Source organism: Thalassophryne amazonica, chromosome 22 (genome assembly GCF_902500255.1).
Source record: "Thalassophryne amazonica chromosome 22, fThaAma1.1, whole genome shotgun sequence".
NCBI classification, from domain to species: Eukaryota; Metazoa; Chordata; class Actinopteri; order Batrachoidiformes; family Batrachoididae; genus Thalassophryne; species Thalassophryne amazonica.
In genome coordinates, this window is record NC_047124.1 from 31238775 (window position 1) to 31265048 (window position 26274).

The following is a 26274-nucleotide window of genomic DNA, read 5'->3' on the forward strand; positions in this document are numbered from 1 at the left end:
TCTCTTCTGAACATTCAAAGGTTTCCCTGATCTCACTAGGATCAGATGCATTTGCAATTTATCATTATTTTCACACAAGTTAGTTTGCGCGATGTCTGCCATAACTATCAGCAGGACAGTTCGTGGCTGTTGATTTCCTCATCATGGACATCTTCACTCAGTCTCCTTCAATACCAAGTTCAAAATCGCTCTCTCCATTTGGGATGGCAGCAGTAATGTCCTGCACATTGTAAACTCTTTCTTTGCTGGTGGCATTCCAAAATAAAATATAACGTAGCCCCCCCCCACGACTCTTAATTGGACTAAGTGGTTGAAGATGACTGTGTGTGTGCAATGCTAAAATACTCTCAGCCGTATGTGCATGAAAATAGGAAACAGAATGAAACCTTTTGACATCTTAAAATAGGTCAAGGTTAGCCATCTTTGAACTTGTCCAAGGTCGGTGTCCCAAGAATGATCCCTATGAATTTGAAGACCTTGGTAGTAATAGGACTGGACTTATGCTGAGCACAGACAGGCAGATGGACACAAAAGTCTTCGCAGTACCCAACGGCCATATTTTGGCCTCGGGTGAAAAGTAGGTACAGGGTGTAATATGCAGGCTAAATCACATCAATGCAAAATAATGAGAATCCCGTTCAACATAATACACTGAAGTCACACACTGTCTGGCTCACTGATTATGCTCAAGATCCTGACAGGACAATAGACAATCCCCAGAGTACTTCTCCATCCAAGAACGTTCTCACCTCTGCCCAAATCAAGAACACCTGTCCACCTGCATGTTGAATTTATTTCATCTTTGTTCCTACAGACTTGCAGAATGCGGATGATGCCTTGATCTTCTCTTACCTCTTGGCGCTGCTGACTCCGCCGCTCTCCGTTTGGTGGTGCATTAAGGTCAGTTGATCTTTCCCAGTTTTAACACATTTTCATCAGGCATCTGCAGAGGCGTCAAGTAACGAAGTACAAATACTTCGTTACTGTACTTAAGTACACTTTTTAGGTATCTATACTTTACTCCTTTACTTATTTTTCTGCCTACTTCTGACTTCTACTCATTACATTTTCACACAAGTATCTGTACTTTCTATTCCTTACATTTTTAAAACAAACAGCCTCGTTACTCTTGCCTTCGGTTTAATGTTTATATATGTATATATTTCACATCATGTGCGCCTGTAATCAACTTTTCTGCAGCACGGCTTTGCTTTGAACCGTGAACCAATCCAAGCAGTGGTTCGCAGATTGAAGCAATGCTTCGACCTATTGCTTCGTTTATTCTTTCTTTCGCTTAATTTTCCCCCGCTAAAACCCTAAAGAGCATACTTCTGTGAGTATTATTTACCATTTCTATGTTAAACCGACCTATTATGGTCTTCTGAAACAGTTGATAGATGTATTTTATAACTTAAAAACGGGAGCGACGCTAACGCGTTAGCATGTCTATGGCATTTTCAATGTTAAAAGTTAGCATTAAGCAGCTCTCATCACGTTCGGGTGCATTTGTTTTCAAATTGTAATATTTCTTAAATTTATTTTTGTTTATATATTAATAATCCAATGATTATTATATACAATTTTAGAAAAACAGTCAAAAAGAACCTGAATAGAAACACAACAGAAAATATAAAAGCAACTAACAATGAACATACATATATAAATACATACATACATAAATAAATGTTTCCTGTGAACACCTAGTGACTCTTACACCTCCACTTCATCCCTGTCTTATTTAATGACAATTTGTTTCGGTCAAACCATATTTTCAATGTGTTAATTTCTTCAGTGATTTCCTCCAGAACTATCTGCCAAACTAGAAAACTGCTGCGTCCTTGTAAGAGCAGAATACTACTGGAATGAATTTGAATAAGGAAAGTTGTGTTTTTTTTGTTGTTTTCCTTCACTAAATGGATGCTACACTCACTGCAGTTTATTGTCTGGAATAGTCCCAGATTGCATTTCAGAGCTTCTAAAATTGAAACATTTTCGTGCAGGTGGTGTTGGGGGGTAATTTTGGGATTTGGGTCTTGGGCCACATGTAGAACGAATCAGTTTTTAAATTAAGCTTTCAATTCATATAGTGGCATCTACCTTTTTTTTTTTTTTTTTTTAAAGGTTACTTTATACTTTAAGTAGGTTTTGGAGCACATACTTTTTCACTTCTATTTGAGTAAAGAAGTCAAGTTGATACTTCAACTTTTACCAGAGTGTTTTTAAACTGCAGTATCTATACTTCTACTTAAGTAACAAATGTGTGTACTTTTGACACCACTGGGCATCTGTAAGAATGAGCTGATGTAACATCAGCTACAGGATAAATGTAGATGAAGAAAAGACACGTGAACACTCACATGGTTTCTCTCTGCATACAGCTCGTCTACAAGCACGAGCAGGTCGTCATTTTCCGTATAGGGTGTGTTTGGTACGACGACGATGTTGGATGTGTGTTTCAAACATTTCTGCAGAAACGTCTTTATTACTGGGTTTTAAGTGACTTCAGTTTCTCTTCTGATGTGACAGGTTTTGTCTTTGTCCCCCACAATTGTTCTGTCAACATTAAGATAATTCCAAAAATCCAATCCAAAATTGTTCACTTTCCTCAGTCCAGCGGAAAATTTGTTGAGCTCTTCGTCTGACAGCGCTTCTACTTCAGCTACAGACTTCCCCCAGTGAATACTGCAAATACCTCCAGGTGGCTTACCGCGTACTGGATTTGTTTTTTGTGTTAGAAAATAAGCACCGTCAACAAGCTCATTCAAATAGTCTGTCAATCACCGTCTGTCACAAAAGGGTGATTCTTTAACTACGGGCACTATTGGCCTTGTAAATGTAATTTCCACCACACCATTGCCTTACAATATAAAGCGCCTTGGGGCAACTGTTTGTTGTGATTTGGCGCTATATACATGTGCTCTGATGTAACTGTTTATCTCCATAGAAACTACCCAAACAATCTTTCATACAAACTGTTTAAAGGGACATTACAGTGTTGTGGTGGAAATTACGGCAATAGTGTGGGACAACTACATTTTGTTTAAAAAAATCACAACAGTTGTATGACATTGAATACCCCAATTATGTTTTGATTATTTTACTCATATTTTATTCAGAGATATTTTAAAACATTAGAAAAAACGTTTCTTTACCATTCATTTTTATCATTGAAGATCAAAAGTCTGGGTGTGGGACAAGCACAAAACGGCAATATTTGCATATAATGATGCTGAAAAAAGGTGAAAAAGTCATCATAGACTACTAGAACAAATTTCTTAACACACTTTCATTGTAAAGATAACTATAAAAGTGTGAAATTTCCCCTTTTTTCTGTTTTTCATACAATATGATCAAAGGACATAAGTGCCCGTAGAGAATCACCCAAAAACAAACCTCACCATGTTTGTTTTTAAACTAAGCACAGTCGCCGTGTCAAAGGTAGTGAGAGTGCTAGCATGAGCATGCGGTCTATCAATGCTTGACAGGTGCATTCACGCAAGGTGGTCACGGCGTGCAATGGTGCAAAACGTATGGAACCAAAATTGCACGGTAAATGGAACAAAATTGCAAATGATCAATATCACATGACATACAAACCACCAATCAAATGACAAGGATCTACTTATGTGTTATATAAAAGCTGATAATGATTTGACAAAATGTTTTAATCATTAGGTTGTCCAGTCATTTTTGACACATTCCTTTTTTATATATTTATTAAGTGTGATATATGAAGTTCCTTTGAAAGTCATTCAAGGGTGATTCTTAAGACTACGGGCACTTATTATGTCCTTTGATCATATTGTATGAAAAACAGAAAAAAGGGGAAATTTCACCGTTTTATAGTTATCTTTACAATGAAAGTGTGTTAAGAAATTGTCCCACACTATTGCCGTAATTTCCACCACAACACTGTAATGTCCCTTTAAACAGTTTGTATGTAAGATTGTTTGGGTAGTTTCTATGGAGATAAACAGTGACATCAGAGCACATGTATATAGCGCCAAATCACAACAAACAGTTGCCCCACGGCGCTTTATATTGTAAGGCAATGGTGTGGTGGAAATTACATTTACAAGGCCAATAGTGCACGTAGTTAAAGAATCACCCTCAATTGATTGTGATTTTTGGTGCACCACTGAGCCCAAAACAATTTTACCATAAGGGACAATGAAGTATATCGTATATTAACACATAGCACAGAACACGGTTTAAATTTTATGGTGAAACCAGTTTGTAAAAGTTGTCAGATTAGACTGATTTTAATTACGCTGAGCACACTTCAGTTAAAAAAATAACTTCCTCATTAGCGTTGTAGCAACTTTGAAACAATTAGCTTCCACTAAATGTTGTGAGCTTTAGGTCAGCAAACTTGTGCGTTTGTGCTCCAGCAAAAGAAAATTTCACCTCTTTTACAGTTTTTCATTGTTTTAGAACTAAAAACCCAAGTAAACACTAAATTCATATCATAAAAGTTAGCAGCTACTGGTAGCTTCAGCTAAATTTTTTTGTAGTTTATCAGTTTAGCATTTTCACAGTTAATTTTTTGGCTAGTAGATAAGCGGTTACTGAAGCTAACGTTTAGGGTAGGGCCATGTTTTTGTTTTTCTTTTTTTGGCTTCTTTAACAATGGGGCTTTATGTTCCCTCGCCTTCTTTGGTGAAAATCAATTTGTGTGATCCACCGTTTCACAAAAATCAGGGACTTCAAGCTTGTTAACCTACAGTAGCATCCAGTGGACAGTGCAACCAGTGATTACGCGTCTGTTTTCTACACTTTTACAGCCGTGCTGAAAAAAAAATGGTAAAAGTGAATTAAGTGTGTCCTTTTTGGACTACTGTATATCAACATGGCGGCCTCCATGAGGTGGCCCCACTACCATACAAATATGGTGCTCTCATTTGAAGCTGATGAAAATTTATCAATTCATTGTTGCAGGTAATTTATATACTCAGATGGGTATGAAAGCCATTTTATCCACTTCCACTAGCACCTGTCAATCCTACATACTGTAGCTTTAAGGCTCCATGACAGCAGCAGAGAGCAGAGTACAGTGAATGCAGCAAACACAAAAAGAGGCCAAAAGAGCTGCATTCAAGCTTGCATCAGCAGGGAAATCTGTTTATTTTTCAGATTGCAAAGGCCTCATCACTTCATGCTGAAAACCGCGGCACACGAAACACTCCAACTTTACAGATGAGCTGCATCCTGAAGTGGTTTTTAATGTTACATCTTGAGAGCATGAATATAAACATTTTAACACCACAGTTGTAACTGACACACACACACACACACACACACACACACACACACACACACACACACACACACACACAGGCACAAATTTGAACTTTAGATGATTTTCTTTATTTCCTAGTCAGATTAATGCACCACTATCGAGTCATCTGAGCTTCATTAGGAGCAGATGGGCGACTGATCATTTGGAGGATGATGCTCAACAACCAGATGAATGTTTAAAATGTTTAACGCGATGCATTCTGAAGTGAAACGTTACATTTTCACATTCAAGAGTCATGTGGAAAGAAGATAGAGGGAAAAAAAACCCCAGATAAAAATTAAATTTAAGTAGAAAAGCTAACTTTTGGACTGTTTTATACTATATACAGAATCGATTGCACGTGTGTGTGCACATGGTGAATGCATTGAAATTTTCCACACACTAAATAACTAATGTAGCGGTTTGAACCAAACAGGTGAATGAGCAGATTTTAGTTTTTGCACAAAGTGTATGTTTCGGCGCAGTAATCCGGCCCCTCAGTGCCGCCGCCGGTTTCCCATCGATCCCGGCCCGTGTGTCATTATGATGGATTGCTTCGTGTGCTTCGGGGAGTCCAGCAGTGGGCCCGCTGTATTGACAAGCCTCCCGGTCGCCTCTCATCCTCTTGTTAAGTACTTCTCTCCCAAGTTAATGAAGTAAAGCCGCAGAGGGCTGCGGGCGCCAAATGATTTGTGACTGCCGCAACTTTATGTTTCGCTCACTTTAAAAGACATTTTAAACTTGTAGTGTGTTTCAGCTTAGCGGAGCTGGACCGTGGTGAGACTTTACGGACAGGTGACAAAGTCACTCCTGCAACACAAGGCATTCAATAAAACCATCCTCATTACGGGATGTTTTGTGACCAAATTGTTAACTAAACTCCCAACCTGGCAACACGAGTTCACCCCGCAAACAGAAAGAAAAACAGCTGACGTTTAACGGCGACAGATATGATGCAGTTCTCAGCTCTGGAACTCTTTGGGGAACGAGCAAAATTGGCAGCAGGCGGAAGATGTGGCCTTGCTCAGACGGTGTAATCTGGCATCTGTTATTGCAGGCGGAATCAGTGGGCCCGCGGGGCCGCCGCAACATAAGAGATAGCGCCGTAATTGAGAGCAGCAGTTTGCATCTAATAGGAAAATGAGATGAGATGGGACCTAAGTTCGAGTGACGGTCCAAGACAATCACCTTTTATCTCGCACTGAAGTCCTCTTGAGAGCGGGATTGTTTGTATTTGTTGTTGCGAGGAGCCTAAATCGACAATGTAGGGTAACTTATGGCGCACAGGAAGTAAGACTTCGCTTCCCGTTCAGAGCGAGTCTGCGACCACGCTTTTCAAAATGAAATAGATACAACACACTTTATATCATTTTTGCTTCTTCAGTTGATCTTGTGTCCCCAAAGACGCGTACAGTAGAGACGCCTGTTGATGGAGGACTCTCGTGGTGTTGCTGTCCACGTTGGCAGTCACACGGTGGTTATCTTCTTGTCCTTTGTGGCCTGTTTGATGGCGGCCTGCTCACAGATGATCTCCTTGAGCCTCTGCAGCCGGGTGTTCTGTGTGCTTAGGTCGCCCACGCCGGTCTGACTGCGATGGAGAAGCGAAAGGGCGTTGATGTACTCCAGCTCAGTGTAGCGAACACCCTGGTCCACGACTAGGTTCAGCAGCTCGTCGGCCGTGTTGTACAGCATCTCGTAATATTGCCTGAAATGGAAGAGAGGAGGAAGAAGACAACAGAGAGGATGAAGATCTATTCAATTTCCAATGTGTGTCCCATTCAATGGGAAAGTGTGTCCAATCTGTTGACTGGTAGTATATAAGTTAGATCTTTGTCCCCAATGACCTTGACCTTTGCCAAAATGAAGCCCCGATGGGCAATTCTGGGGTCAACCTACGTGCACACTGCAACTGTGGTGGAAACTGACCATAGCATCTCGAAGGAGAAATGAACAAACATACAGAAACATTTCTCAGAATATAGTATGACTTATAGTGGACCTCTGTGTCAACGCCTGGCGTGTGAGATTACAAACACATTTGCAATAAACACCAAAATCCAACCTCCACCCATCAAAAAAGAAGCCGACCACAAAATAGAAAAAAAGTTGCAGTTCCTTAAATAGCCACTTGAGGTTGGCTCCAAAATGGAGACCACCACCATAGCTCACGTTTAAATGTCCAAGAACCAATAACAAAAAGGTGTTGGTCTCTGTAACTAGTTTCTTCCAAAATGACAACTGTATAAATAACTCTTAAGATGTTTTAAACCATAAAGTTATGCATGATTACCCTAATCATGTGTGGTTGTGTTGATTAACAGATAGTGTGTGCCATCAGCTGACTCCAGGACTCTGGTTTCAGAGGTTGCTAGCATTGGCTGTGGACCGACCATGTCAGTCCTTTCTGTGCATTTTATTTCAAATATCTGTAATAACATGGGTTGTTGTGTGGTAACTGTCTTAACGGATCATCTAAGTAGTATGTGTTCCAGTATTTCTGTCAAGTGAAATATCTGTCTTTTAATTTGTTATATTAGCAACATTAGCAGGTAGGATAGCTTAGTTGACATTAGCTCCTCAGTGAGGCAATTAGCTAGTCATGAATTTTCGTACCTGCACCCAAGCCAACTATCATGAAAACCACAGTCAGACCACAAAAATATGCTTCAATTAAAAACACCAAACCATCGATTTATCTAACAGCTATCCAGTAGGTGGCAGTGTTCAGTGGGTGTCTGCGATATTACAAAATTAGAACAAACTTGCTTTCTGTATTGATCCGGTGTGTCAAATTTGGACAGTTTGTCTTTATGTGCCCATAAGAACATCCATCCATCCATCCATTTTCTTTCGCTTTATTTGGAGTATTATTTTGTTAAACTGAAAAGGCGAGACTCAGTTAACTCAAGTATTCATTCATTCACTACATTTTACAGGGTGCATGCTTTGGCTCTGGGAAGCCTGGGAACATTTCTTAAATTGCGTCCATTTGTTGAGTGTATGAATGGACATTTCACTGCCAACACTGTGGTGAAAATTTGTCATGATTTCCATGTCCCTCTGCAGAGAAAGCGGCTGGATGTTCGGTGACACGCGGGAGAGTGTCAGGTTGTAAGAAGAGCTGTTTTTCTTTGCTTGGGGGGCTAAACATACAAATGCCATGGAGACAAAGTGTGGCAGCGTGTGCATAATATCCGACACACAATGCCTGTTCATTACACACAAAATGTTCCACTTCCACAGAGAATTTGTAGCTAGAGTCACAGCGGCTGGAGTGAGTACATACTACAAATACTACAGCATTTATAAATATAAACAACACTTAAACATGTGCAGGCGTACGTGAAAGCAACATAAGAACTGTGGGTCTCAGAAGTAATAATTATGTTAATGAGCATGAAGAGACAAATGTGTAACTGCAGATGCATTTTGTCGGTGTTTGTGAGTAAATTTGGTTACAGTGAGGCACTGATCTGCACTGTGAACTCATAAAAAACCCAACTCTGAAATAAATTAAGGCATTTTGGACATTTACCAGGCAATGAGTACAAGCAACAGTCGCCTCAAGTGGCCATCAGGGCCATGTGATTAGCAAGCTGGATTCACAAACCGTCCTTTACTTTACATTATAGTCATTTTCCGAGTAAAAAAAATGCGAACATGGCTCAAAATAAGAGGTTCACTGCTCCTCAACTCTTCCTATCAGAACCCAGACATTCAGAGCAGAATATGCAGTTATTTTTAAATTATTTTGGGGAATTTTGTGGACTCACTGACTCAATCCATTAATCCTATACTTGCCCTGCAAACTGCAACTAAATATTCACAAGGCCAGGAGGAGAAGAGCAGAAATAACTGAAAAATGACCAATCACCAGATGTTGGAAAGCTGTCAAAAGAGATGTAACACACACAGGGCTGTGCAAAAGTTTTAGGCATATACACATGAAACCTTTGGAAAATAACAAAACCCCACACAATTACACTTTAAAATACTTTAATAAAAAAAAAAATTTTTCCAAGAAGATAAACAATATCATTTCTTTTGAGTGGCCTCCAAATCATAGCTCGTATGTAATGAGATTTTTACAGTAATTTTATTTTCTTCCTGTTGTCATGTATAAGGCAATGTACACAAAGAAACAGAGTACTTTCTTATTATTTGGACATGACTTTTTCAATTTCATGTTCAATCTTACATTTGATTATGTTGGAACAAGAATGGACATTTCAAAACTGATTATTTTGATGACAGAAAGGAAAAACCATCAAAACTATACAGTGACTAAATTCTATATGGATTTTATGGTGTGAATATGACTGTAGTTTGCTCACTCTTCCTTTCATACGCTTCTAAATCAAAAGTACTTGCAATAAGATTGTGGCGCTGTTATATAAATGGCAATACAGTGGTCCCTCGTTTATCGCTGGAGTTACGTTCTAAAAATAGCCCGCGATAGGCGAAATCCGCAAAGTAGTCAGCGTTATTTTTTACAATTATTATAGATGTTTTAAGGCTGTAAAACCCCCTCACTACACACTTTATACACTTTTCTCAAACAGGCATCAACATTTTCTCACTTTTCTCTCCTGTGTAAACACTCTCAAAGTTCAAACCTTAGTAGAAAAATAAGTCCAGTATTATAGAATGAAACCAAAGATCAAAACCTGTTTTCAGGCCAAACATTTGTTTGAGAAATAAAAATAAAAATAAATTTAATTTTAACGATCAACCTACAAGGTTGGACACATAAGAAATTATTAATAGTGACTCACCAGTATTTCACAGTTCCTCTGACCGCGTCTCTTCGTCCTGGCGCCGCTCCGCACCGTGTTTTTTCCACTGAGTGACACCTCAGTGCAGGTGTCTTCTTCCGAGTGAAGAACACAGTTATGGGTAGTTGCTGGCACTCTTTTTTTCTTCTGGGCGAGAAGATTCTTATAAACAGACACATGCAGAACACAATGCGCATGCTCTCCCTTCGCTCACTGCCTCCGGTGTTACCGTTGCGGGACAGATGCGGGACCCGCAAAGAATCCAAGTCATTAAAAAGATACAAACTTCTCTCAGTGGCCACGGAGCTCTGTGGCTGCAGTTACCGAGACCATGCAGCGCTGCGGATTTTTCCGCAAGAATTCTATCCTTGCGGGCTGCTGGAGTGCTCTGCATCAAAACAGCGAGCATAGTCTCTGGACCTGTTGCCAGATTTTGGCCGCAACTCTGCACAGCAGACAGTGGGGCGGTGTGAGTGGCCCGCTGCATCGCTTACCGGGACTCGGTAAGCGGATCGGAGGTAGTGAGAGCAATCGCGGTGATGCCGACCAGCCCGCCTGATGAGGATGCAGAACACAATGCGCTGTTAAAAGAAGAAGCATGCAAAATTGCACTAAAAAAAATCTGCGAAAACTGCGAGGCCGCGAAAAGTGAACCGCGATATAGCGAGGGACCACTGTACCATGATTTATTTTTGTTGTTTCCACTCTAATGCCAATGCTAGAAGGAACACTGCTGTCCATGTTTGCAAGCACAAAACAAGCTTGTGCAGTAACAATTACATAATTAAAATAATAATACAACTTTTGTAGTTCATACAAAGTACAAAGTTCATAGTTAAAATTCAAATGTCTGAGCATTTAAAAAGTAAGGAGCGGCAAATCAGGAAGTTTCACAATCTTTTTGTTGGGAAGGTGTCGTAGCACGGACCCACAACAGGGGGCGCAAAGGAACGGACAATGAATAAGCCAATAAGTAACAATTTAATGTTGTGACAACACACAACTAAATTCACACAAGATATAAATAGACAATTAACACCAGGTGACGTGTGGGCAGGCTCGAAGATAGAAGACCCCCGACGAGAGATGAGCCGCGTCCCACACGGCTTCCACCACCAACGGCCTGAAGAACACCGGAGCCGCCAAGTTCCGAGTCCCCAGTGGCCTCTGTCTTCGGCTGTCGACCCTGGTACTGCTGGCAGAAAACAAAGACAGGATGGATGAGTGTGAATTCGCACACTCAGTAATCCCACAGTCTGTACACAGTTAGGAGGGAGAACCTCCACCTCCAAGTAGGAACACACTAGCAGCTCCTGTTACCACTTATCTGGATGGAGTGAGATGCGAAGACGTCGCTTCTCTCACTACACGCCAACCCAGCAGAGTGCACCACAGGAAAAACGGCTGCAAAACAGATCAGACGTAAGTCAGAGTAGGGATACAGCAGAGAATATTACCTCTTCGGTAGTTGATTTCTCGGCGGGGAGGTGGAGTTGCAGTCCGGCTTATGTAGTGGTGTGAATGAGTGACAGCTGGTGTGAATGAGTGACAGCTGTCACTTCTTCTGGGTCTGGCGCCCTCTCGTGCTTGGAGTCTGCACTCCAAGCAGGGCGCCCTCTGGTGGTGGTGGGCCAGCAGTACCTCCTCTTCAGCGGCCCACATAACACTTTTAGTGCAGAAAAGGCGTACTTTCATTGGGAGTAGTTATAAAGATATACCCAGATAAATTAGTGACAACAGGGAAAATTGGGTAAAGAATCTCTCCGACAGGGTTCTTACACAGACAGAAAAGGATGTGCTCGCTAAAGGACTAAATTTCTCAGTGACCCCTAAACATATACCAACAGTAGATTACATCACTGCAGTAGAGTCAGCCATTAAACATAACAGTTTGTCAGAGTCAGAAGCTGGGGACCTCCGACTAAGTGTCACAGCAGTGCTGAACAGTGCTAAGCCTCCTCCGTCCAACATTACAGAAGAACGGAAAGCTTTGTCAGCACTGCAGAAGGACCAAAGCATCCTTATCCTGCCAGCAGATAAAGGCAGATGCACGGTGGTCCTGAACACATCGGACTATGAGGCCAAGATGAACAACTTGCTCAGTGACTCCAATACATACGAACGTCTGAAGAGAGACCCCACGAGCGGCTACAAGAAGAAAATCATTAGCTACCTCCAAAACCTGGAGAAAGAGGGACTCATCGACAGGCAGGCATACTACAGACTGTGTAGTATGGACTGCCCAAAATCCACAAACAGGACGTGCCACTCAGGCCTATTGTATGTAGCACAGATTCCATCACGTACAATTTGGCCAAGCACCTCAAGTGGATTTTGGCTCCTCTAGTGGGTAACTCAGACCACCATGTGGAGAACACACAAGATTTTTTGTATGTAGCACAGATTCCATCACGTACAATTTGGCCAAGCACCTCAAGTGGATTTTGGCTCCTCTAGTAGGTAACTCAGACCACCATGTGGAGAACACACAAGATTTTGTGAACAAGATCAAGGACCTGCAGCAGGAGGCAGATGAAATGATGGTGTCATTTGATGTGACATCGTTGTTCACCTGCATCCCCACTGCGGAGGCCGTCACAGCTGTGAGGCAGAGACTTCTGGAGGATGTGTCTCTACTTGAAAGGACAAAACTCACACCAGACCACATCTGCCAACTCTTGGAGATCTGTCTTAACACCACACATTTCCTGTTTAGGGGTAATTACTACAGACAGATCCATGGTTGTGCGATGGGGTCTCCGGTATCCCCCATTGTGGCCAATCTGTACATGGAGCGAGTGGAGAAGACAGCCTTGATGTCTTTCACGGGCATCTCTCCCAGTCACTGTTTCAGATATGTTGATGACACATGGGTTAAAATCAAGCAACAGGAAGTAGAGGACTTTACAGAACACATCAACTCGGTGGACGCCAATATCAAGTTCACACGTGAGGATGCCAGAAACAACCATTTAGCCTTCTTGGACTGTGATGTTATGATTGGAGAGAAGAGGCAGCTCCCGACAGATGTTTACAGAAAACACACTCACACTGACCAATATCTGCTCTTTGGCTCAAACCACCCCCTTGAACACAAGCTCGGGGTGTTCAGGACGCTTCAACACAGAGCCCTACAGGTGCCCACAACTACAGAGGGAATGGCTAAAGAACAACAACATGTCCGGAAAGCCCTCACAGTATGTGGGTACCCACAGTGGTCCCTGGATAAAGTGCAAAAGTCTCAAAGAACAAAGAGACCAGACAGACAGGAGATGGAGACAAGAAGAAGAGGAGAGTCTCTCCCTTATTTAGCAGGAGTAGGGGAAAAACTACAGAGGATCTTCAGACAGCACAAAATCACAGTTTACTTTGAACCTGTTAACACCTTGAGACAGAAATTAGTTCACCCTAAGGACAGGATCCCTAGTTACAAACAGAGCAATGTAGTGTATTCTATCAGATGTCAGGAAAACTGTAACGAACACTACATAGGTTAGACTAAGCAACCTTTACACAAAAGGCTATACCAGCACCGCAGAGAGGGCGCCAGTGGACCTCAGTCTGCAGTTCATGTCCACCTTAAAGACACTAACCACACGTTTGAGGACAAAGAAGTTAAAATCTTAGCCAGAGAGAAGAAATGGTTTGAGAGAGGGGTCAAGGAGGCATTGTATGTGAAACAGCTGAAACCCAGCCTTAACCGGGGAGGGGGTCTGAGACACGCTTTGTTCCCTTTTTACAATGTGGTACTCAGATCAAAGCAGTTTCAGTCTTTTGTTCATGGTAATGAATCTTTCACGCCATCAGGAGAGGCGTCAGTCCCATTGTTAGGAGGGACAGCTACCCTTTCATTAGGAGGGTGCTAACTAGAGCACAATAGGTGCTAATTAAAGCAATTGTTTAGTCACTAGCCATTAGCAGTCTGCCTCTGGGTAGGAGGCATCTGGTTAGCAGTGGTGGGCACAGATAACCCAAAAATTAACTTCGATAACAGATAATCAGATAACTAAAAAGTTATCTTTGATAAAGATAAAACAATAAACCACCTAAAAATGTATCGGAAGTTACAGATAACCAATAATTGATAAATTCCAATATTGTCTCTGGTACATTTGCAACTACTAATAAACTGAATTTGCGTTTTAACATCACAATGGCTTCTACAAGAATTAAAAGTAACAACAGACCCAAACAATGAGGCCACACTTTTGTCTTTAAACATCCTGCCCCTGCTGGAAGCTCTTGTTTACTACACAGTTTCTAGCACAGAGGCACCCTGAGAGCAGCCATAAAGCCAGCTCTCTGCCAATCACAACACTCCGGTCAGGCGGAGGTCTTGGGAAATAAAGTCATGCTGACTTATGGTTTTGATTTATAAATAACATGAATATCGATAGAATAACTCCATTAATGTCAATTCTGTCATTTGTACAAAAGTAAAATATAATATATCTTTTAATGCTGAATAATGCACTAATTCTGAGGTTTTGTAACAAACACAGACAGATCGCAAAGGATTCTGGGTAAAAGTGCCTCTGCTAAACACTGATTGGTTCAGTCATTCATTATGTAAACCAACACGTTAATGTGATGTGTGTCGTGTGTTGGTGTTTACAGATAAATGTGCTTTTGTAAAATATTCAATTTTTTTATTTGTAAAAACAGGCATTTTTATGGAGCCCTGTAAGTGTCATCGCAAATGTTTTGCATGTGGAGAGAATGTTCCCTCAATTTATTAGTGCCGTACGCACGTTTTATGATGTTGTAAAGCGTGTACTCAATACTGTCTACATGAATGTTGGCTTTACACTGTGCGAGTTTTGGCCCTTTGTCAGATGATTTTTCATTCGTGTGAGAATTTTTTGGACCGAGTTTCAGGTTAATCGTGCGTCCTGCATCGTGTAGTGTACATGGAGTAACAAGCTGCGTTTAACATCTCAGGACCACCTCCTGATCACCGATTGTATGGTCGAATGAAAATCAAACCTGTTTGATATTATTCTGGTCGGCTATCATGAGGGTATCCTGCTGCTGAAAAGCTACAAGCATCCAACCGCTCACACTGTGCATGTGCAAACACTGCAGAGCTGTCTTGTAATGTTTTTTTTTTTGCTGTTGTTTTTAAACTTAATTTGTAAAAAAAAAAAAAAAAAAAACCATTTGCAAAGCCAAAAAGTTGATTTGACAATCATCTGATATAACCGGGGTCAAAATAAATAGAACACTGCCAACTACTGGTGCCCAGACGCTTAGTACTTAGGGCGAATACTGCCATGAACACTACTGGCCAGTAGATGGCAGTAGAGGCCTTGAAAACTTGCCAAAACAAAATTCCAGATAATCCGTGTCTGCTACATTTAAAATGCGTGGAATTTAACAAATGCAAATACAATAAGAATGTCTATAAACCCAGAGAATATATTCACGAGAGTTTTAGGCACTAGAGTTTAATGCTGTTGTCCGTGGAGCCTGAACAGAGTGTCTGAAATGCATTTGTCCTGTCGTGAACATACTGAGATTACATAATCCTACCCATAATGCACTGCTGGGCACAGTATGTGCTCACAAAACCTTAAAAATTAGCGCATTACTTTAAAGCTAAAACATATATCTAATATTTTCACTTTATACAACTTCAGACATGACAGTAATTTTAAATAACTTGTCCAAAAGTAGTTTGGTTAAAATTTGAACCATAAGTTAAAAATGTATGCCTCTGGATGACTTAGGTGATATTGCCAGCATATCAGTATGGTGTTAAAGGAAATGATTTTTTTTTTTGGTGACCAGTTCTCCTTTGTCTGCAGAGGATAGAGACATTTTTCATTTTTCTGTTCAGCTTTGTTTACTTTACTTATTGGTGTAAAAGTTATCGGACAAAAATTAATCGGAAGATAATTGGTCTGATAATGGTTTTAAAGTTATCTAAAAAGATAATCCGTAATGAAAACATTATCTTTGATAATTATCTGTTACCGGATTATCGGAACTGTGCCCACCACTGGTTAGGTTTAAAACTCCAGCTTTTGTGGCTTCTATTTGTTCTTCTCGACAAGGGTCAATCAATCAATCAATCAATCAATTTTTTTATATAGCGCCAAATCACAACAAACAGTTGCCCCAAGGCGCTTTATATTGTAAGGCAAGGCCATACAATAATTATGTAAAACCCCAACGGTCAAAACGACCCCCTGTGAGCAAGCACTTGGCTACAGTGGGAAGGAAAAACTCCCTTTTAACAGGAAGAAACCTCCAGCAGAACCAGGCTCAGGGAGGGGCAGTCTTCTGCTGGGACTGGTTGGGGCTGAGGGAGAGAACCAGGAAAAAGACATGCTGTGGAGGGGAGCAGAGATCGATCACTAATGATTAAATGCAGAGTGGTGCATACAGAGCAAAAAGAAAAAGAAACAGTGCATCATGGGAACCCCCCAGCAGTCTACGTCTATAGCAGCATAACTAAGGGATGGTTCAGGGTCACCTGATCCAGCCCTAACTATAAGCTTTAGCAAAAAGGAAAGTTTTAAGCCTAATCTTAAAAGTAGAGAGGGTGTCTGTCTCCCTGATCTGAATTGGGAGCTGGTTCCACAGGAGAGGAGCCTGAAAGCTGAAGGCTCTGCCTCCCATTCTACTCTTACAAACCCTATTCTAGAATTAACAGGAAGCCAATGAAGAGAGGCCAATATGGGTGAGATATGCTCTCTCCTTCTAGTCCCCGTCAGTACTCTAGCTGCAGCATTTTGAATTAACTGAAGGCTTTTTAGGGAACTTTTAGGACAACCTGATAATAATGAATTACAATAGTCCAGCCTAGAGGAAATAAATGCATGAATTAGTTTTTCAGCATCACTCTGAGACAAGACCTTTCTGATTTTAGAGATATTGCGTAAATGCAAAAAAGCAGTCCTACATATTTGTTTAATATGCACTTTGAATGACATATCCTGATCAAAAATGACTCCAAGATTTCTCACAGTATTACTAGAGGTCAGGGTAATGCCATCCAGAGTAAGGATCTGGTTAGACACCATGTTTCTAAGATTTGTGGGGCCAAGTACAATAACTTCAGTTTTATCTGAGTTTAAAAGCAGGAAATTAGAGGTCATCCATGTCTTTATGTCTGTAAGACAATCCTGCAGTTTAGCTAATTGGTGTGTGTCCTCTGGCTTCATGGATAGATAAAGCTGGGTATCATCTGCGTAACAATGAAAATTTAAGCAATACCGTCTAATAATACTGCCTAAGGGAAGCATGTATAAAGTGAATAAAATTGGTCCTAGCACAGAACCTTGTGGAACTCCATAATTAACTTTAGTCTGTGAAGAAGATTCCCCATTTACATGAACAAATTGTAATCTATTAGACAAATATGATTCAAACCACTGCAGCGCAGTGCCTTTAATACCTATGGCATGCTCTAATCTCTGTAATAAAATTTTATGGTCAACAGTATCAAAAGCAGCACTGAGATCTAACAGAACAAGCACAGAGATGAGTCCACTGTCCGAGGCCATAAGAAGATCATTTGTAACCTTCACTAATGCTGTTTCTGTACTATGATGAATTCTAAAACCTGACTGAAACTCTTCAAATAGACCATTCCTCTGCAGATGATCAGTTAGCTGTTTTACAACTACCCTTTCAAGAATTTTTGAGAGAAAAGGAAGGTTGGAGATTGGCCTATAATTAGCTAAGATAGCTGGGTCAAGTGATGGCTTTTTAAGTAATGGTTTAATTACTGCCACCTTAAAAGCCTGTGGTACATAGCCAACTAACAAAGATAGATTGATCATATTTAAGATCGAAGCATTAAATAATGGTAGGGCTTCCTTGAGCAGCCTGGTAGGAATGGGGTCTAATAAACATGTTGATGGTTTGGATGAAGTAACTAATGAGAATAACTCAGACAGAACAATCGGAGAGAAAGAGTCTAACCAAATACCGGCATCACTGAAAGCAGCCAAAGATAACGATACGTCTTTGGGATGGTTATGAGTAATTTTTTCTCTAATAGTTAAAATTTTGTTAGCAAAGAAAGTCATGAAGTCATTACTAGTTAAAGTTAATGGAATACTCAGCTCAATAGAGCTCTGACTCTTTGTCAGCCTGGCTACAGTGCTGAAAAGAAACCTGGGGTTGTTCTTATTTTCTTCAATTAGTGATGAGTAGAAAGATGTCCTAGCTTTACGAAGGGCTTTTTTATAGAGCAACAGACTCTTTTTCCAGGCTAAGTGAAGATCTTCTAAATTAGTGAGACGCCATTTCCTCTCCAACTTACGGGTTATCTGCTTTAAGCTACGAGTTTGTGAGTTATACCACGGAGTCAGACACTTCTGATTTAAAGCTCTCTTTTTCAGAGGAGCTACAGCATCCAAAGTTGTCTTCAATGAGGATGTAAAACTATTGACGAGATACTCTATCTCCCTTACAGAGTTTAGGTAGCTACTCTGCACTGTGTTGGTATATGGCATTAGAGAACATAAAGAAGGAATCATATCCTTAAACCTAGTTACAGCGCTTTCTGAAAGACTTCTAGTGTAATGAAACTTATTCCCCACTGCTGGGTAGTCCATCAGAGTAAATGTAAATGTTATTAAGAAATGATCAGACAGAAGGGAGTTATCAGGGAATACTGTTAAGTCTTCTATTTCCATACCATAAGTCAGAACAAGATCTAAGATATGATTAAAGTGGTGGGTGGACTCATTTACTTTTTGAGCAAAGCCAATAGAGTCTAATAATAGATTAAATGCAGTGTTGAGGCTGTCATTCTCAGCATCTGTGTGGATGTTAAAATCGCCCACTATAATTATCTTATCTGAGCTAAGCACTAAGTCAGACAAAAGGTCTGAAAATTCACAGAGAAACTCACAGTAACGACCAGGTGGACGATAGATAATAACAAATAAAACTGGTTTTTGGGACTTCCAATTTGGATGGACAAGACTAAGAGACAAGCTTTCAAATGAATTAAAGCTCTGTCTGGGTTTTGGATTAATTAATAAGCTGGAATGGAAGATTGCTGCTAATCCTCCACCCCGGCCCGTGCTACGAGCATTCTGACAGTTAGTGTGACTCGGGGGTGTTGACTCATTTAAACTAACATATTCATCCTGCTGTAACCAGGTTTCTGTTAGGCAGAATAAATCAATATGTTGATCAATTATTATATCATTTACCAACAGGGACTTAGAAGAGAGAGACCTAATGTTTAATAGACCACATTTAACTGTTTTAGTCTGTGGTGCAGTTGAAGGTGCTATATTATTTTTTCTTTTTGAATTTTTATGCTTAAATAGATTTTTGCTGGTTATTGGTAGTCTGGGAGCAGGCACCGTCTCTACGGGGATGGGGTAATGAGGGGATGGCAGGGGGAGAGAAGCTGCAGAGAGGTGTGTAAGACTACAACTCTGCTTCCTGGTCCCAACCCTGGATAGTCACGGTTTGGAGGATTTAAGAAAATTGGCCAGATTTCTAGAAATGAGAGCTGCTCCATCCAAAGTGGGATGGCTGCCGTCTCTCCTAACAAGACCAGGTTTTCCCCAGAAGCTTTGCCAATTATCTATGAAGCCCACCTCATTTTTTGGACACCACTCAGACAGCCAGCAATTCAAGGAGAACATGCGGCTAAACATGTCACTCCCGGTCTGATTGGGGAGGGGCCCAGAGAAACTACAGAGTCCGACATTGTTTTTGCAAAGTTACACACCGATTCAATGTTAATTTTAGTGACCTCCGATTGGCGTAACCGGGTGTCATTACTGCCGACGTGAATTACAATCTTACCAAATTTACGCTTAGCCTTAGCCAGCAGTTTCAAATTTCCTTCAATGTCGCCTGCTCTGGCCCCCGGAAGACAATTGACTATGGTTGCTGGTGTCGCTAACTTCACATTTCTCAAAACAGAGTCGCCAATAACCAGAGTTTGATCCTCGGCGGGTGTATCGTCGAGTGGGGAAAAACGGTTTAAAGATGTGAACGGGTTGGCGGTGTACACGGGGCTTCTGTTTAGGGCTACGCTTCCTCCTCACAGTCACCCAGTCGGCCTGCTTTCCCGGCTGCTCGGGATCTGCCAGGGGGGAACTAACGGCGGCTAAGCTACCTTGGTCCGCACCGACTACAGGGGCCTTGCTAGCTGTAGAATTTTCCACGGTGCGGAGCCGAGTCTCCAATTCGCCCAGCCTGGCCTCCAAAGCTACGAATAAGCTACACTTATTACAAGTACCATTACTGCTAAAGGAGGCCGAGGAATAACTAAACATTTCACACCCAGAGCAGAAAAGTGCGGGAGAGACAGGAGAAGCCGCCATGCTAAATCGGCTAAGAGCTAGTAGCTACGCTAAGCTAGCGGATTCCTAAAAACACGCAAAGCGAATAATGTGTAAATAATTTAGAGGTGATTCAGCAGAAGGAGTGCTTTAGTTAAGGCACGTAAAGATTACACTGGGAAACAAATCGTAATCTAGATAACTAGATCAATCTAACTGCGCAGATCAAACAGCTAACAGATACAGAAAAACACCGCTGTGCTCCGGAACAAGAAGTGATACAATACCGCAGTGAGAGCCGACCACCAGTAGAGTCAAGTAAAAAAGTAAAAAAAAAAAAAAAAAAAAAAAATAAAAAGGTAAAAAAGTAAAAAAGTCTTGAAAAAGACTATTAGTTCAAAGTCCAAAGCAGCAGGTAGCAGTCTCTGTGTAAACAGTCCCAACAGAGAGCCAAAATTCTTTGAAGAGGAGGGTCAGACAGAAGTCAGACTACCAGCGCAAGAATTTTAGCTGAGGAAGCTTCTGTGATTTGAAGCGAAACGTCCTTGTGTCAAGCAACCCAATCCAGTCGAAGATTCAAGCTTCTCTACTATTTAAGAGAAGATGGCTAAAATAAGTACTGTAACTACTGATACTGTTATCAATGGAAAATACAAAACAAAACTTGTTTCTTTAGCAGACAGCAGTATCTAGAGATTAATGTTTTAAAGATTATCAGGAAAATTTCCCAACAGCCAATACAACTTAAAACACTACATTACGATTTCTTTTTCAAACATGTAAACACAACAAAATCCAGATCATTTGACCTAATGTTTTTTTTTAATGGTATGTGCACTCTTCTGTGACCCGCCTAAACGTGTATTTGTCATTCTGAACATACTGAGTACCTTGGAAAATCTGTAGCTGCTGTAGTTTAGAAAATACAGCTGTATCTGAAGTAACACTCGGGACAAAAAAGGGCGTTGTCATTTTTGGGCTGACCATCCCGGATAGAGATTTTGGCACATATCCCAAGTTGTTCACTCAGGTCATATTAGTCTAGAACAGTTGAGTCATCATCTCCTAAATGATGTACATACATGTCTAAGCTAGGTCCTAGACTAAAGGCTGTGAATGTTTATTTTCCTTCTGTTTAATGATCTCATTCAGGTGTGCTCAGCCAACCAGGATCCATCCATCTGAATGCTTGAATAACTAGCTACCTGAATGAGTTAATCAGCTCGTGGTAGAACACTGACAGATGGAGAATGTGCTAATTTGGGGGTGGGGGTTCAAGGATCAGAGATTGGAACCACTGCCAACAGGCACATCCAGATCTCAAACAGCTCCCACAAAGCCAACAGCCCATTTGGTCTCTCATTCTGTCTTATGGACTGTTATCTGGTACTTAAGAGTGTTTTGTTTTCCAAGTTATATTTTAGACAAAACAGGAAGAAGTGTGAAAATTGAGAGGCAATAAATTGGGAGTGGATCAACTTGGTACAGACGACCCCATGGACCCCACTCTTCCTAGTCCTGGATGGATCTTGGATGGAAGGTGAACCAAACCACTCTAAATGGTTACACAGCACCGACACTGGATGGCTAACGAGATGAATGAAGGTCTACAAAGTGTTCTGGATGGTTAAAAAATTTCCAACCTTATTTTTGTAACGGTGGGAAAAATGATGTCGCTGAAAGCATGTGGACAAAGACAGTTACTGGGAAAGTCCTTCAACTAGCCTTTAGTCCTTTAAGAAGTGTCTTTAAGTAGCTACAATGCTACTTAAAGACACCATAGTAATAAGAAAAAAATACATATATACATTTCTTATCTCATTTGTTTAGCTCCAGCACCCTCCTGACACCAGTTACCTTCTCCAGATAATCACTTTCAATATCAACAAGATGTTGATGAGCACACTGGGAGCTTTCTGTGAAAATGTGTTTTATGTGCCGTCATTTTGGAGTCGGCATAAAAAAAAGACACAATGTGTGATACAGAGATGGAGAAAAACAACGGTGATGAAAAAAGGGAGTCGGGAATAAAGGTGCATAGAATCTGGTGGAGGCGGCCTTCGTCTGACAAGTATTGACCTTGATTAGAGATTCTCTCTCACTCTTCATCTTGATTTCAATTTCTCTCCAAGGTTCTGTTCATTTTTCTATCAGTGAGCTCATTTCACAAAAAAAAAAAAAAAAAAAAAAAAACCTTCCAAAAAACTTGGGAGAGCCTTGTTCTTCACACCCGAGCTGGGAACCAACTACAGAAAGTAGAAAAAAAAAAGTGTCCCAATTGTCATTTTTATTTCAGAAAGAAATCTGTGTGTTAGAGTCTTTCCGGCTGATAAGTGTGTAAATGTTGGTAATGTGTTGCTGCTCTGTGTTTAAGTGAAAGCACATTTATCTCATCAGCCCGCCAAAGACGCTGGCTCCAAAACGCTCATATTTCATTTCCACTGATCAACGACACGCTTCAGGACAATCGCCTTATGTGAACCAATGAGAAAAACATTTGCTCATTTGCTACCATACATTCATTCCTAAACTTCTGGATGCCATAGATTTTAGATTTTTAAAAACTGTGGGGTATTTTTCCTCCCTTCAGTGAGCCAACAGAACATTTCAAATTGCTGAAATATTCCAACTCTTCCACATAAATCATGTGAATTTTTCTACTACACAAAAGAAAATGAACCAAATGATATGGACACTGGCAAGTTTTGACATTTTTATCTCCATACGCCACCACAATGAAGATGACATGAAACAGTTATGATTTTCTTGCCGGGTTTTACCTGTAATTCAAAATACTTCATTATTATCTACAGCCACAAGATGGCATTGTCTACACACTTGGCAAGCTGTGCCTGTATACTGATCTGAAAGAGGTAGGGTGATTTACACTCTGGATCAGAGGGTGGCAGTAATTGCGCCATTATGCGAGATACCAAATGCTGTAAAACAAAGAGATGATCTCATTCTTTAAGACATGGTGGGTCTGAAAGAATGAGTGAAAATAATAAAGCATGTTCTCAAACTGATAGACCATGTTCTTGAGCAAAAAGAGAGGGAACTGTACCTGCACTGGATCAACCAGAATAGCAAACAGGAGCACAGCAAGGCTAAGGTAAGGCTCATACATTAACATTATTTGGTTCATTAACGTCTGCTCGCTAATGGAGTGTTTGCATTATAAATGAATAATGCACTGAATAAATTCCTTTTGCTTCTTTCTGCAGTAATGCCACAATTCTAAAATAAATGCACCTTGTAGACTAAAGCAACTTCTATATGCTGTGTTGCTCTTCATGTCACATTTTTGGGCAGATGTCCCTTATATTCCAGTGCAAGCTATAGTCTGGAAAATGCGGTATTTAGCAGCTTTTCACGACTTGTACAGTACATCCATGGGCCCCAATGAAAAACAGGTTAACAGAAGGGACATCTTTTTACTTTTATCTTTTCTGTAAAAACAGCAATAAACAAGCAGAAAATTGTACCTGATTTTCAGTGATTGTTTCGTTTGTAGTTTCTAAAGGTGCATAATTACATTAATACTTTTCCAGTGTCGTGTAAAATATGATTATTGTTCTTCTCACATTATTTGCTGAAATTCTATATTCGGTTTCTAGGCTCAGCTCCCTGTTTCAATGAAGAAAAGCCTTCTGGTGGACTGAGTGGTAGATTATGGACACTATGGGAAATCAATGACAAATATGTCCACTGATGGCCCAAAAGGTGACTGTGGACAGTTGAACAGGCACCGGACATTTTTCCTCTTGCCAAGTCAAAGTAGATAGAAAACTTCAGAATCCATGTGCCGGCAGGAAGAAAAAGGAAAGAAAACACCCTCATCAGTGCTATAAAACACGTCTTAACGAGAGTATAATAAGAACTATAATTCACTTGGCAGTGATGAATTTGGGAAAGAAGCCCACACAGGATTTGTTAAAAGTAGAGCTATCAATGCTCATTTATAACTGATGATGGGAGTAAATCTACTGTGCAATGTGTTTCAGTAGGATTTAAAGCTCCGTATCCACAGGGAGACGGTGTGCCGTCTTCTTTCTAAATGTTTCTGCGTGTGTTGAGCGTGAACACGGGGGCAAGGAGGATTGGTTCTGAACCACACAGTAGATTTGTGCGCACGGGTGTCTGTGTGATGTATGATAAGTGTGTGCTGACGACACTCCCCAACAGTTCATTAACCAAGCAGTTGGAAAGCCATTTGCCAAACAGCATCAGGCTGTTAATAAGATTAAAATCTCGTGGCATTCCACCATCAGGAAAGAAGCCGCACTCCGGGCTCGCACATGCTTCTGTTAATGAGATACGGAGAGTTAATGAAACACCATTCTCGGTTCTTGTTTTTTTTCCTCTTTCTCTCTCTCTACACCCACGTGCAGTCGTAGCACACGTGGCGGGACCATTTTTGCCCCGGTGCGTCTGTCCGTCTATGAACAAAATAATTTGATCTGATGAACTGATGAGGGTCAGCTGAGGATAGATAGATTTGATTTTGAAGAAAATCAAATAGTCACACACCCAAGCCAAAATTCGGGATTTACTTATTGGTTAGTAGAGCTGGGCACCAAAATCTGGTCCTTCAATAAATCGGTATCTACCAAAGCAAACCAGAACCCAGATTCCAGTGCCTCATATTCCATGTTAAGCACTGACAATGAAACCTGAACCAGGGGCCAAAACAACTGAACCAAATGTGAATAATGCGCGTTGCACAGGGGTTTTGTAAAAAGTAGAGGGCGCTGCGCCTTATTTTTTTCAACGAATGCTCCTGTCAAATACTGGTTTAACGACAAAAGTTAAGCAAAAATTGTGGACATGCCTGTTTCTGTTACTCCACTTAAAGTTAAATAACATCTCAGAGAGCACATGTTACTAAATGAGATTCACAACAAGAGTTTAATGTAAAAGCAGGACCAAAGTCATAACAGACTTTTACAGTGTCATTGTATGAATGCATGAATTAAGTCTTTTATTTTGAACATGTAAAAACAAAATTATATGCACATGAGAAAATTATAGCAAAAGGAGACAATAGAGACAGTAACACAAATAATACCTCCAATATTACAAATTTCGTGGAGTAGCAAAAATAGGCCTTCACTTATTCATTCCTACCCCTTTGTTGCCTGTTCAGCATAAATCCTATACCATTCAAAACCCAGTAGGAATATTATCCCTATTTACAATCCCAATATCTCAATATATATATATATATATATATATATATATATATATATATATATATATATATATATATATATATATATATATATATATAATCTCAATATCTCACTTTCTATACACCCATTACAATATACCCATCACATTTCTAAAAACAACCCTATATCTGTTTTGTCAAAAGTCTTTGAAAGGCTGATAAAAAAGTCAAATGTATGCTGCTCTGTTCATCGATCTTTCAAAAGCCTTTGACACCATTGACCACCACATTTTGAAGCAACAGCTGGCTAACGCTGGATTGTCCAACACAGCCAAGCTCTTGGTTGTGTTAAATTTGGTGGCATACTTTCTCATGAACTACGCGTTATATTGTGGGGTCCCTCAGGGTTCCATCTTAGGACAAATCTTCTTTTCTATTCATATAAACAAGTTGGGTCAAAATGTTTCAAATGCACATTTGAAAGTCTGCAGTCCGTCTTCGGCATCTGACAGTTTGGGTCGTTTGAGCTGAAACTTGAACTGAACGTTAACAAAAAATTTCTCCAATGCAAGTTAAAATGCAAAATACTCTCCCACACATCAAAACTCTGTGAAGCCAGTCAGACTGAAATTGTGTAACAATTCAAGTATTGGGGAGTTTTTAGTGATGAGCACTTAATCTTTTAGCTCTCATACCGAAAACCTTGTACAGAAGTTGAGACTTAAGATGGATCAGGTCTTGTTTTAATTACTCGTCCCAAAACTGGTGGAGCCAACGTTCCTCCTG

The 26274-nt window shown here is 40.5% G+C and overlaps 1 protein-coding gene across 1 annotated transcript in view; it reads right to left on the reverse strand.

Moving 5' to 3' along the window:
* Positions 1-5344: 5344 nt before the first annotated feature.
* The window catches only part of exoc4 (exocyst complex component 4), a 318954-nt gene continuing 298024 nt past the window's right edge, over positions 5345-26274 (reverse strand). The window contains 1 exon segment of the mRNA XM_034163907.1: positions 5345-6983. Coding sequence (XP_034019798.1) covers positions 6746-6983 — 238 coding nt within the window. The 3' untranslated portion in view covers positions 5345-6745.